Source organism: Podarcis melisellensis (genome assembly GCF_964234715.1).
Source record: "Podarcis melisellensis genome assembly, chromosome: 3".
Lineage (NCBI taxonomy): Eukaryota > Metazoa > Chordata > Lepidosauria > Squamata > Lacertidae > Podarcis > Podarcis melisellensis.
Window position 1 is genome coordinate 108,605,391 of NC_138530.1, and position 14,777 is coordinate 108,620,167.

Sequence of the window (14,777 nt, forward strand, 5' to 3'; positions counted from 1 at the left end):
GTTCGAGTATCCCTCCCTCTCCAGAAATACTTTTCCTGCAGCTTCTCAGTTTCTGGAACAGTGATGATAGGAAAATCCACCAAACTCTTCTGGAAGCCACTTGAATCCACCTGTCTCCATACCCAGGTTAGATTGCCACAATATATTATATGCTGGTTGCCGATGAAGGATATTTAGAAACTTCAAGTGGTTCAGAATACAGCTGAAAATCTTCTAACCAACAGAAGCAGAAATGAGCACACCTCACCAGCTCTTAACAAACTCTACTGGCTAACCATTTGTTCCTTGGGGCAGTTCCGAACGCTGATTTTTGATCTACACCACTCCAAACAATCTGGGACGGAGGCATCTGTCAGAGATGACGTTTCTACAATAGGTGGATCCTGCACAGAGCCAGAGATTGGGCCAGATGACCTCCAAAATCTCTGGCAGGTCTATCGTTCTAGTGGAACGACTTCCTTCTCTCATAATGAACACACCCAGCTTTAAAATCTGACTTGAGAATCCACCTCCCTTGCATCCACTCACCTGACACCTTCAGATGTGACATGGTTGGCTACAACGACAGACAGAGCCTCCTCATTGGCAGGACTCCCTCTTCATATAAGTTTGGGTGGGTTTGGGTGCAAGGGGAAATGCTCACCTAGGCATCATGCCACTTTGTGAAACTTTTTGCTTGCATTCAGCTTTTAACCTGCTGTGGTTGCACTCGTGTATATTTTAGTATTTTGTTTCCTGTGGCGTATTTATTAAAGGGTCCATGATGCTGAGTTCACAGACACTTTGGTGCCCATCGAAGTCCTCTGTCCCTCTCTTTTAAACGGAGGATTTGTGTGTGTGTGTGTGTGTGTTGGTTTTTAAAACTTGGGTGGTACTAGGCTGGCTGTGAAGCAAAGTGAGGAGATTGAGCCACACCACACTCTTCCCTCATTTCCTCAGGGTCCCATGTGACACCCTGAGGCATTCTTCAAAGGGAAAAGGGAAAAGAGAAGAGTTTGGATTTGATATCCCGCTTTATCACTATCCGAAGGAGTCTCAAAGTGGCTAACATTCTCCTTTCCCTTCCTCCCCCACAACAAACACTCTGTGAGGTGAGTGAGGCTGAAAGACTTCAGAGAAGTGTGACTGGCCCAAGGTCACCCAGCAGCTGCATGTGGAGGAACAGAGATGCAAACCCCGTTTACCAGATTACAAGTCTACCACTCTTAACCACTACACCACAAGGAAAAAGGAGAAAGGAGAAAGGAGAAAAGGAAAATAAAAAGAAGAGAGGCATTGGTGCTGCCTGGTAAATTTGAGGAATGAGGGAAATATCAAGTGTCTGTGTGGTGTTTTGTCCATTTCTTTTTTTGCAGGAAGGGTCCTCTGTGTGTGTATGTGTGGCCTGTTATGGAGGTTGCAGTCTGCTTTTGGGGGAGGGTTTTGCTTGTCTGTAGCGTTTCCCTGATGTATTTTGGGGAGGGTAGTGGGCAGGTGGGGAATCATGAGTGTCAGCAATTATTCATCTGTGAAACAGGTATTTTGTGATGCCCACAACAGTCTCTTAGGTTGGGGACCTCTGATTTAAAGTAAGGTGCTAAGTGACCTCTATGGCACTAGATTAACATGGCAAGACAGAAACCTATTGGATACATTTGACAAAACAGAGTCAAATGTTCCCCTATTTAAATGTTACCCCATTTCTGTTGTTGACTGTTTTTCGCCTACTCCATACAATTATGTAGCTCATGGCTTAATTTCTAAATCCATTTTCCTATCTATAAAACAAAGAATTGAGTGCCCTGATTTTCTTTCTTAGTTCTCACAAACTATACAACCACAATTAGCAGCTGAAAAAGCTTCTCTAGTGAGAAGCCAGTTTAAACATCAATTATATATTGTTTATTTATTACTTTCTGGTTCCCAGAGGGCAACGTCTTCTCTTCATACAGCTTATTAATTCTTCCCCCTACTTGCTCCCCTACCTTTTACAGCCGTTGATGGGGACAGCATTGTCTTTTCCCTTGGACATGCACTCCTTCAAAGAGTCTAATGACACAGCAAAGTATGATCCCTATAAAACAACTACTTCTTAAACCATTACTGCTATATTAATTTGTTTTTCAGTGGTGGGCATAAAGTCACTAATAAGTGTAAAGCCACTTCAAATATAAATTGTGGGCTTTGTGATGAAAATGGGTGCATGGTTGGTTGTGTTTATATCTTGCCTGTCTGCCAAGGCACCCAAAGGCACTTTACAATTTAAAAAAAAACAAAACTAAAACAAACACATGAGATCTGCTGAACTTACATTCTGGAGGATTAATCCAACAAATTGCTCAATTGCTCTGTGAGTTTCATAAAGCCATGTTGCCCGCCCCCGCCCCCCATTTAGCAGTCACCATCTGTACAAAGAGACTTATGTTGGCAGGGAATATTATACTCCCTGATGCCTTTTTGCCCATGCTTCCTAGTTCCTTCCTATCCAGAAGATGGTCGCGAGGGATGGAAAGTTGGCAGGCCCAAGCTTTCTCTGTGTTGGCCCCACAGCTCTGGAACTCTCTATCAGTGGCTCTCCAGAAGGCTACTATATTTGAGTCACTCTAGAATTATGATAATAACCTGATAAAGTATAAAACAAGATAAAACCACTTCAATCCCCTGCAACTCAGAAAGTAAAGCACACTCTACCTATGAAATTGTTATGAGGGGGTTTTGTGTGTGTGTGGTTAGGCTGTAATGCTTGGGCCCCCTTCTAATTCTTGGAATAGTCAGGCTAGCTTATTGATGAGTTGATAGCTTGGGTGATGGGCCACTAAGGGAAGAAAGGAAGGGGCTCTGTGTAAGGTAGCAAATGGGTAGGCTTCCTCCTTCAATTCGCTGGTAAGCAGAAAAACACGAGCCTAGAGTTGAGAGTTGAGAGTTGAGTGATGTAAGCTAGAAACTAGAAGTGGAAAAGAAGCAAGATGAAGCCTCAGAGAGAGCGAAAGAGTGATGCCTGATTTCTGTTGGAATTCAAGGCTGTAGCTATGGTAGAAGCAAGACCTTCTTGTAGCATTAATACTGTGAACCCCTGCATTGTAGGCTCAGGTTGTATATATGTGTAAATAAACCACAGTCTCCCCTGTGCCTCATTCCGAAGAAAACCCAAACCCTGGGTAAGCTCCTGGAACCCCACAAATCGCACAGCGCTCAGAGATTGAAGTGGCATGCACAAATATAAAACTTGATTCCCATAATACCCAGGATAAAACTGAACATCCCAGCCCAAAATGTTGTTGATGTAATTGGCCCCACAAAGGTCTTCATGGCCTTCTCAAGACTATCTCCTCCATCCTTCACTTCCCTGTAGAGAACTCCAAGGCCAGCCCTCTGGGGTCTAGGGATGCACACTCTTCCTGCATCCCATAGCCTTCCTCCTGCTGCACTTCCGGCAGTGCTGAACCAGGGATGTGTGGTGAGAGGCATGTGGTCCATCAGATTCAGGAGACTGTGAGGGTCTGGGGTCTGGCCCTATAGGCTCTGATGGTCTGGGTGATTCTTTAAGGATTCAGGTGCAATGACTCCCCTTTCTGGCACACCTGCAACCTCTGACTCCATGTTCTGACCCCAGAAATTAAGACACGCAAGCCCAATGACTGCAATGTCCACATCACTGATTTTCACTTGTCTGACCACTTTTACGCCAAAGGATCTAATGAGTCTATGGATAGCTAACTGGATTTCTGTTGTTTCAAAATCACTTGGCAATGTTTCAAAAATGCTCTGAATGTCAACATTGCGGAAACTTGCTAATATTCAAGAGAGTGCCTCTTGTTGCATGATATGTATATTTTGCTTTCCTGAGTGGGATGCAGCTTCAGGGCAAGCTGGCTCTGCACCAGCAATGTATATCCAATTTAAATGAAAAGGCTTCCCTGAAGAACATAACATTTTTGTACTGAAACATGTGGTGCTTTACACCAAGCTAAAAAAATTTAAATGTTCTTTTCTCCACGTTTTCCAGCTAGGAAGTAAATTCAAAGGAGAATATTCAGATACATATTCATACTTCTCGTTTTGCATCAACCTAAGTTTGCTTATGGGAGCATGTCCCATTGAAAACAGAAAGTCTTTTGAATGAGCACGTTTAGGATTGCACAGCTGTAGCAACTCCCTCTTGTGTCTCAACAGAAGAAGTCTTTTCAGCTGCTTTGTGGAAGCTTCAAAAAGGAGGACTTCCCGTCTTGTTTAGGCACATGACATGATATTCAAGCTCGCTGAATACATTTCCCTGGGATATCTAAATCTCCTGCCAATGTTTTGACATCTTTTGTAACCTAAGACTGTTCAGTGTAATGGCAGCCAGTATCTAGCAAGAGCATGCGAGCTGGACACACAGAGGAAGGGAAAGATCTGCCAAGTCATTTCTGAATGCTGGAGTGGCCGTCATGTACCAAGGGGCCCAAATACAAGCCAGCTGACATTTGAAAAGTCAGTGCTAAATCTGACAGTGGATTGGTCGGATGGCACAACAGTGGAGAACAAGCCAACACTTCATATCAGGACTGGGGAGGTTTTATTGCTTACCCTGGCAGACGGAAGACTACAGGCTTCCAGTGCAGTCTCAACGCGCTTTCTGTCTGAGGAGAACAAGCGATATATGCTGCAAAGTAGAAAAGAAGTAAAAGGAGTAAAGATCTGCACTGCCTGCCCACCCCCAGTCCTGAGTATTGCCCTATAAAGCTCTAACATCAGCTGAAATGCCTAATAAAGGACATATTTAATAACTGTGAGTTTGCATCTTGAAAGAGATGTCTTTCAGGTAAATTTAAGGCACGGGACTGAAATTCTGATTGAAACATTTCACCCATTTTTAGTTTTGTTTATCTATGTTACCTTTGAAAAGATGTCTGGGACCAAACTCTGACTTTTGGAAAAGTTGGTTTCAGAATAATGAAACCAACACAATCAGGGACATTTGAGTGTTTTCTCACCAATGCTCCAAAACTACCCCTCGTTGTTGTTGTTGTTGTTGTTGTTGTAGTAAAAATGGGGGGAAACAAAGGGATTTTCAGATACATAACACCCAAAAGAATTAGAGACTATCATTACTGCAACACAGACTTGATCCGTTTCATTTTAATGGGCTTGTGTTGGATAATACTAATAAGAAGAACAATCTATGGCCTTTTAAACTTTATGTGTGGGGATATTTTGTTTGTTATTGTGGGGGGGGGGGTTGTGTTTTAATATTGTAAACTTCTGTGATCTTCAGATGAAAAGTGGAATAGAAATGTTTGATGATGATGATGATGGTCTGGTTTCAGGAAGGCTGAAGAGCTGCCTTCTCCCACGTGAAACAACCGACTGTATTTTTTGCTCTATAAGACACACTTTTCCCCTCCTAAAAAGTAAGGGGAAGTGTGTGTGTGTCTTATGTGTACGTCTTCTAGCTTCTGGCTTAGCCGTGCGAAGCCTCTTCAGAGCAGGGGGAGCCTTCATCCTGTTGCGTCTTATAGAGCGGAAAATACGGTAATTGCTGAGGCTTCCCTCAATACAATCTGCTCAGCAGCATGTGGATTTCTGATTGAATATCATGGCGAATTCCACAAGCCTCTTTTCTGTCAAGTAATTTAGGACCAATTTAAACACAGCCCCAAGTTGGCCATCAAGGATATGTTTGACAGGGAGCTTCAGACAACTTCAGCTCTCTGGTATGAATCTGTAGCGCTAAGCACCTTTATGTCAGATTCAGACCTTACAATTTTAGATGTGCACACATCTTTAAAAAACCCCTAGCTTTGTACATGTAACACACAATAAATGTTCGCCACCCTGGGCCCCTTTGGGAGGAAGGATAGGGTAGAAACGTATTGATGACGATGGCAATAATGATGATGCAAGAGGCACTTGGAGCATGTTCACCCAGGATCTTCCTGCACATTACGATCAGCACTTATGTCCTCCCAGATAAATGGTGTTGAGCTAGAGAACACATCTCATGCCACATCTCCAGTAATGTTTGCAGAGCATACTGCGTCGTTGCAAACTTTATCAGACACTTAGATGCAAACCTAGGGAAATATTAGGTTGGCAATGGCCAAACAAAATTCATATACAGTGGTACCTTGGTTTACACCCATAATCTGTTCCGGAGGTCCGTTTGTAAACCAAAACAGGATGTAACCCAAGGTGCACTTTCGCTAATGGGGCCTCCAAATTTTTTTTGTTCGTAATCCAAAATAAATGGGTTGTAATCCCCCCAAAAAGGTTGCAAAACGGGACACACACTTCCGGGTTTGATGTGTTTGTAATCCAAAATGTATGCAAACCAAGACATATGCAAACCAAGGTACCACTGTATAGGATGCAAAAGTAACCCTGAACACCTTTCCATTCCTAGCCTTAACAGATAGTTAACCCCTGAATCAGAAACTTTGCTTTCTTGGAGGTGATCAAACTGTGCCTGGGCTTTACCCCTTCAGAATGCAGGTGGCTGACATGACTGAACGTGACTCCATGCAAACATTTTCTCGATAAGCAGAAGCTTAGCCTTCTTCCTGATATGCTAGATTGTTTGTTTTCTTTATTTCAGGAAAGGGGGATTTATTTGGTGTGGAGAAACATCCACCTGCAATGGTATAGTCTGCACACACTTTAACCACGGCAACAAGAAGATCTGTATCAGAGTGATACAGATTGTAGCACTGTAGAATGAATTACCATAGCTTGCTTCTGTTTTTAAATGCCAAACAGGGTAATAAGATCAAGCCAGTCTATCAAATATAAAGGCATGAAAAGCTTCTACAAAAGGAGGCACTCTGTAAGAGAGCACAACTTACTTCTTCAAAGGGATCCGCCCCTCCGTAGTGACTTGCAATTTAAGTTTGGTATATCTAGAAGGAAAGAAATATATATATGTATAAATCATTACAACCACAGAAGTAGAGCTCTGCTTTGTTTTCCACAGCGCTGACCACAAAATAACCCTGAACTTTGTTCTTTTGTAGAAGAAAATTATAATCTCCCAAGCCTTTCTATTTCCAAGAAAAGCTTAATGTCTTGAAACCTCAAGCAAGTTTATCTTTATTTACAATGACATCTCTAAGTACAGATTTTGAGAGCGATCTAAAGTCCCTTGAGGAAGCTAAATCAAAGATGGACCTTTGCCAAAAAGAACTTGTTTTATAGTATTTTTTCAAATTATACACAGAGCACATTTAAGACCAATGGCTCAGAATGAGGATGAACGCTTTGCAGGTCTTCTAGCTTTCTGTGGCAAAATTTTGCTGGAGTGAGTTACCAGCTGGTGGCTCATTTTCTCAGTCGCATCAGAGCTACTTATCTGGGATCAGCTCCCATGCATTTGGAAGAATGCAGTTGGCAGGGGCCAACCATATGGGAATTGGTATTGTGGTGCGTGCGTGTGTGCGCATGCACGCACGCATACAGATTCTTGGGAAAGATCCATGCCATTAGCTCCCACTCTCATAGTTTGCTCATCAGTGGTAAGTAGTTCCAATATGCATTTCATATAACACCTATGTGGACAGTATAGATTGGGCAGAGAATGACGGAGAGCTGTAGGCAGTGGCGTAGCGTGGGGGTGCAGGGGGGGGCGGCCGCACCAGGCGCAACATCTGGGGGTTAGGGTTAGGGGGCGCAAATCCATGGGTTAGGGGGTGCAAATTACATGCCTTGCCCCGGGTGCTGACAACCCACGCTACGCCACTGGCTGTAGGCAAGCATTAAGTGCACACATGCTTCCTGGAATGCAAGACTTTTTTTGGGCAGTGAATGCTGTGACTAATCCAAGTCAAAACATCAAGCAGTTTGACAGACACTTAGCAACAGGGACACCTAGATTTTCCTAGTGAAGGTATAGGCTCGATTGCCACCTCTTCTGCTCTTTGTTTTGCTAGGATAGTCTGCAACCGCTCTCATAGTCCAGTAGATTTTTCACAAAGCATTATCTGCACCATAAGAAGTAAGCATTTGGAACCTGGTGGTGGATTTGGCACAAAAAGTGGGGAGAGTAAGGGTTAACACACACACACACACACTTTTCTCTGTTGACTTCCTTTCAGTTTCTGCCCACCTCACAGGTAAGGCATCAATATAATATAATCGTGTGTAACATGTAGTTTAACGGCTAGTTTTCAATATAATTCAGCCCTTCTCTGAGCACAACAAATCAGCATTATGGCTTTGGATAAACTTGGATTTATTTAGGCATTTTCTTTTAAGGTGGAGGGGGGGAAAGCACTACTATTTTTGTCCCAGGATATTCTCATCAACACCCTTTGTACTTTTGTTCCAAAGCACTCTGAATCAACACATTGCACCTACAAACGTCAGATAAATAGATTTACAGTTTTCCTCCACTGAGCAAAAGCACATGGGCCATTAAGAAGGGGAAGTGGAAATCTTGTATCACTTTATTGTTTAACTAATAATAGATAGCACAGTGAAAATGCCAAAGGAGATCAGTCTGCATCTCTTTTATAGCACCAGATGGCAGTGCCAAGGTCTTAGGATGTGGCTTTTGCACGCAGCAGGAAGACCGAAATGACTCTTAAGTCTACCACATTGCCTGTACACATGAAAATTTATCTGCATAGAGATCTGGTCCCTGTCATTCATGCTGTTGTGACTGCCAGATTTGAATTCTATAGCACAGGCCACTTCCATCCATGCTGACCATTATAAGAACCTTGTAACATTAAGAACTGGGTTCTCAGGTGAGAACTACCTGTACACCTTTGTCACTAGCCCTGACTTACCGCTCAGAAATGTATGCCATATATACGTATCCTGACAACACCTAAGTATGAAAGAGCAGTTTTGCTGGCACGTTGTATCATTTTACCAACCAAGATTTTAGAAGGTAGATCTGTGAAAAGATAGGTTCTGCTCTTGCTGGAAACACTCTCTCATGTGTTCTTCTATTGTAGATTTTTATCAAGGACTTAGAAAACACACAAGTTATCCCCTTATGAGGCAGCTTGCAGGTTGATCATAAGAGACCCTTTTGAGTATCTTCCTTGAGAGGTCTAATAAATCTGTTTCCATACATGAATATATCTGCATGTTGTAGTATCTCTCAGCCCTGAGGTGATGGTTGGTTCCTAACTTGTGACCTTTAATAATTATTAATTGGTTCTACTGAGGTGGCAATTTTGTATTACTTCATATTTTAAACTTAGTTTAATAGTCAATCAACTGTACTAAATGCTTGATTGTTTTCCTCTTCGGCTCCATTTCTTTTTTCTTTTCGTGTTACTCCAAACTATATTCCTGAAGGTCCTCCCCTTTTTTGCCAACAGAACCAGAATCAAATAACAAGGTGCCTGTGATCACATTTTGAGCCTAGGAATTCGCTTTCAATACAAGATTTGAACTCAATTCGCAAAGTTTTAGCACAAAAGTCCCCTCCTGGGTAGCTTTCTTCATTTCCACAGTGTAGGTGGGAAAAGTCCATTTGCTGTTGCAACGGATAATTGGATGTCAGAAAACTGTTGCTGATCTACTGCAAATCTCTCAGAGATCTACCAGCAGATCCTGATCTACCTTGTGCTCACCTATGGTTAAGAGAAACCAGCCAGGATTGTTAACTAGAGTTTGAAGCTAGCTTGTTTTCCTAACCCATCATTAAACACTAACCACCGTTTATCCAGATTCGGGCAACAAGTAACTGTGGTTAGCTGAAAATAGAAATAAATGGTTCAAATTCCTTCCTCACAGCTGTGCTGGAGGAGAGAAAGATGAGAGCATCAACCTGAGGCTTGTTGCTCTTTGTGCATGCGACCATTTTGTTGAAAACAAAAGCCAAAGAGCATTTTGTGCCGACACTTGAATTGAAGAACACCTAAAATGGAGCCAAGAGGCTTTCTTCTCACCCCACAAAGCCCTTGCTAATTTATTCACCGATACACCCTGAAAAGAAAGTAATTTGCTTTCATGAAATTACGTTAGCACCTGGCATGAAACAGAAAGCTCAGTTTAGTCATGGATGGAAAATATATAACCTGTTTAAATGCAAATACGGTAACTTTGGCTTGCAGATCTCCACAAAATGGTTGCTGCGTTACTCGGATGCAATCCTCAACAAAGCATGTCCAAACACAGTTGAGCACCACAAACTTGGTGGAGTCATTGTCAGAAACAAGTGCAAATTTAAACCAAAATAAAGCCATGACAGTCTCTTTTTTCTTAGCGCTATCTAGAAAGGGTTCAAATAAAAATTTCTCATCTTGCTTTCAGCTTCAGGGGCCTACCTCTAGCTGAGACAACAGAGCTATGTTTGGTTGCTCCACTCCAGACTGCAAACTGGGACTCATTGGATGCTAAAATGTTTTTAAAAAGCTTTGCATATTAAAAAAACAACAACCTTGAGTGTCAGGGGAAAAGAGAGACCACCACCTTTCTCCATAATATGCTAGCTTTTTAGATGACAGAGATGATCATGATGAGGGTGGTTTTCACACAGAAGAACGTTCCATCATGCAAGCTCCAGCAGCTATCTGAAGCGGTACAGGGATAACATGTTTATCACCTGGGAGAGAACTGGGCCAGTGGGAAAGAGGAAAAGGAATGTTTATAGAAGCAGCTGCCTGCGATTGCAGAAAACAATTGGTAGCAATCATTCTCACAAAGAAAAAGGAAGCTGACACACAACGAAAAGAGTAGAAACATCCTCCACAGCTCAGTGCTTTGTCACTTACGCTTTTTCCAGAAAAGCTTCCCTTGACATGTTCTGTGCCAGCAGGTTTGACGCCAGACTGAAGATTTCCTCCGACCATTCCTAAACAGACAGAAAGGAATTGCCACTTATGTTCAATTTATTTTTATTTTTTAATTTGCAAATTGAATTTCTAACCCCCCCTCTTCATCCAAAGATCACAAGGGTGTTTACAACAGCAAGCACAGGACAGAGGAGCAACCCATCAGGACTTAAGTTCCAAGAAAACTGACAATAGGGCATATACACCTGATAGCCAAACCTCTTTTCAATGTGAAAAATTGCAGGATGCTCTCCCCGGGGAGGCTCATCTGGTGCCTTCATTACATCCTTTTAGCCCCCAGGCAAAAACATACCTCTTCTGCCAGACCCTTGGCTATTTAAACAATCTACAGCCATTTGAACTCTGCATGCAGGGGTAATGTTTTTGTTTGTTACTATGGCATGTGCCCTTGTGTTTTTATATTGAAAACTGCCCTGTGATCCTCGGATGAAGGGTGGTATAGAAAGTTGGTTAGTCAATTAATCAATAATAAAAATCACTCAGGCCAGTAGAAAGGTGTTCAGAACAGGAATCAACAGACACAGATTTGCTTATAGATTATGTGAATGGGCGAATAGGTAACGTTGGTTGACGCTGCTGTGGCTCAGAAAAGGAAAGTTTCAGCAGCAATCATAATTAGTATTTATACAGTATTTTTGTATGTCCAGAAAGCTTCACATACATTATCATAGAACCTTTGGAACAATGCTGTAAGTATTATCCCATTATTGTAGATGGAAGCAGTAGAGGGAGGCTTGCCTAAGACTACCTTGTGAGACCATGGCAGAGACAACATCATAACTGAGGACTTCCTAATACATAATTCTTGGTCACTACAATACGCTAGATCTCTTTCAACATGATTATTTTTCTGCTAAACAACTAAGCTGAAACTGCCCTCAAACATGTTCTGGAATGAACCAAATGATAACTTCTTTACAGTGGTACCTCGGGTTAAGAACTTAATTCGTTCTGGAGGTCCGTTCTTAACCTGAAACTGTACTTAACCTGAAGCACCACTTTAGCTAATGGGGCCTCCCGCTGCTGCCATGCCGCTGCTGCACAATTTCTGTTCTCATCCTGAAGCAAAGTTCTTAACCTGAGGTACTATTTCTGGGTTAGCGGAGTCTGTAACCTGAAGTGTATGTAACCCGAGGTACCACTGTATACATAAAATACAACACACTTATTTCCATTAGAACTTCTTTCTGCAGAATGAACCAGATGTATTTCAGTTTGGATTTTAAACGTACCTAAAGCAAGCATACACCTGTCCTAAACTGAATGCAGAGGCAGTGGAATGAGCTCACTTTTAGAACTGCTACTCCCTTTGCCTGACAGAAATATACTTCAAGAACTGATTTTATGGCACAAACATTAATTATGTTTGACCCACGCCCAAGCTGCATGCACACGAAAGCAACATGTTCAGGGCTTAGCAGTAACTCGGTGATTTGAATCCCTTAGGAAAGTGGGGAAAACAACACTAACTAATCGGGGATTTTTCAAAACCTGGAATTAACAGAACGGACAGGGTTTTGCCTTGGAGAATCAAGAGTTCACTACACTTGGCGACTGTGGTAAAAAAAGTCACATGTAAAAAATCCCTTTGAAGCAGAGGCGATCATATGATCAAATTAAAGGTTCCCACGCTCTGGGAGACGCAGTTGAACTGAACTGATCACCTTTCCACATGTAACATATTCTGATTTTGCCTCTTACCCCTATTCCCACATCTCTGCTGACAGTTTGGAAAATCTCTCTGTCATCCAACCTTGAAGTCTTGCAGTTATCCTTCATGCCTCTTCACTTCCTCCTGCATACCGTCTCACAAATATCATCTTGCCAGCTTGTCAAACCCTTCCTTTCCTGCCTTGAAACCCGCATCAAAGCCTAATTTATAGCAAAGCTCAAAAGGCAACCCAAGTAAATTCATTTTCAATCTCCTTGTCATGGAAGCTCCTTTCTCCAGTCAACCGTGCATTTTGAAACTCCAGTGTTGCCAAAAGAAACCATCACCAACCTGACCAATATTTCACATTTCAGGCCAAATAATGCTTAACTACTCTTCTTTCATTGCCCTCTTCTTCTTTTTAATCATCCCTTTAAGGACACGTTGGATGACTCAAATCTCATTGCAGGATCTTTGTGACAGTTTAAGAAGGTGCTGCAGATGCTCTATTTTGTAGTTCTCATTTTCAGGCAGCTGCTCTACACTCTCCTCCTTTAACCTTAGTTGTTTTCATTTACATACACCTGCACATTCAGTGTTAACAATGGAGAGCTGTCAGAATTTCCCGGCCATTCTGCACATTATTTATCAACACAGAATTGAATTTCTGGTTTGGAAAAGCATGCACCTTGTAATAAGGCTGTTTGCCCTTATGCTTACCCACTCCTTCAGAGGGTAACACTCCCTCTGAAGGAGCAGGTATTCACCTTAGGGGTACTTCTGAATCCTTTGCTGTCGCTTGAGGTTAGAGTGGCTTCAGTAGCACGGAATGCCTTCTATCAGCTTCAGCTGATGGCCCTATCTGGACAGGGGTAGCCTAACTTCTGCCACCTATGCTCTGGTAACCTCTAGGTTAGATTACTGAAGTACATTATACATGCAGCTGGCTTTGAAGACGGTTTGGAAACTTCAGCTGGTGCAGAATTCAGCAGCCAGGTTGTTCACCAGGCAAAATGGTTTGAGCATATAATGCTAATCCTGGCCCAACTGCACTGGCTGCCAATTAGTTTCCAGGCCCAATTCAAAGTGCTACTTTTGCCCTGTAAAGCCTTACGTGGCTCAGGACTAGGACTGGGTGATATCTGGTTTTCCACATTGCAGTATATCACCAGCTAAACATCATGACAAAGGAGATGGTGTTAGACTTTAGGAGGAAGAGAGGAGAACTAGCCCCGCTGTACATCCGGGAGGGCTGTGTGGAGAAAGTCTCTTCCTTTAAATTCCTAGGAGTTGATCTTAGTGAAGACCTTACTTGGAAAATAAATACAACCCAGGTGGTTAAGAAAGCCCAGCAGAGACTCCATCTCCTCAGAGTCTTGCGGAAGAACAATGTCAATCAACATCTGATGATCTCCTTCTACAGGTCAACAATAGAAAGTGTCCTTTCATTCTGCATCACAGTGTGGTACGCTGGTTTGACATCAACTGATAGGAAGTGCCTACAGAGGGTGGTGAATACAGCACAAGATATTATGGGCTGTCCCATGAATCCACTGGATAAAATAGCAGAAGAACGTTGCCTCAGGAGAGTGAGGAAAATTCTCAGGGATGATTCACACCCTGGCTGGCACTTTCTTGAACTCCTGCCCTCAGACAGAAGATATAGAAGCATGATTAGTTGCACCAACAGGGTAAAGAACAGCTTCTATCCATGGGCTGTTAGGCTGCTGAATGAAACGATAACAACAGGGCAACTGACCTTCGGGTTTGGTGTGTGTGTGTCAGTAAATGAGGGGAATTAAGACTTAGAGAGCTGTGCGTGGGGTGTGTGTGCTTGTGTAATCTCACTGTATACAAGTTGTACAAGTGACAATAAAGTATTTCAATTTCAGCGATACCAGGATGGTACTATCCTAGTTCCTGAAATAAGGATGGAATTATCCTAGAGGTGAACAGTAGGCCTGGGCGACACCCAGTTTTCAACATTGTGATGTATCACCAGGTATACATTGTGATATACCGATCTATCACAATGTCTGAAATAAGGGTGGAGACATGCATTGTCTGGTTTCACAGTTTTTCCTGCATCGTGAGTTTTGCCGGTGTCTGCTCTTGTCTGAGGCAGGGGAGAGCTGATCTGTCAGTTAACAGGGGCTGCAGGAATCAAGAGAAGCATTGGCTGGCTTCACAGTTTTTCCACATTGTGATTTTTGGATAACATATACACACACATCATGATTTACGCCAAGTCAAAAATTATGAAACCGATAGTATAATATGGACTTCAAACTGGTTTTGGACGATAGATCGATAGATAGCACAGCCCTACTCAGGACTGCAATACAAAGACCACTATTCCC

The 14,777-nt window shown here is 42.5% G+C and overlaps 1 protein-coding gene across 3 annotated transcripts in view; it reads right to left on the minus strand.

Annotated features, from left to right (window-relative positions):
- Positions 1-14,777, minus strand: part of PLCB1 (phospholipase C beta 1) — a 455,075-nt gene that overhangs the window by 153,530 nt on the left and 286,768 nt on the right. For all 3 annotated transcript variants that reach the window (XM_081906043.1, XM_081906045.1, XM_081906044.1), the window contains 3 exons: positions 10,686-10,765; positions 6,804-6,857; positions 4,549-4,624 (listed from right to left, as the gene is read on the minus strand). In XM_081906043.1, the coding sequence (XP_081762169.1) occupies positions 4,549-4,624; positions 6,804-6,857; positions 10,686-10,765 (210 nt within the window). The remainder of the gene's footprint in view (positions 1-4,548; positions 4,625-6,803; positions 6,858-10,685; positions 10,766-14,777) is intronic.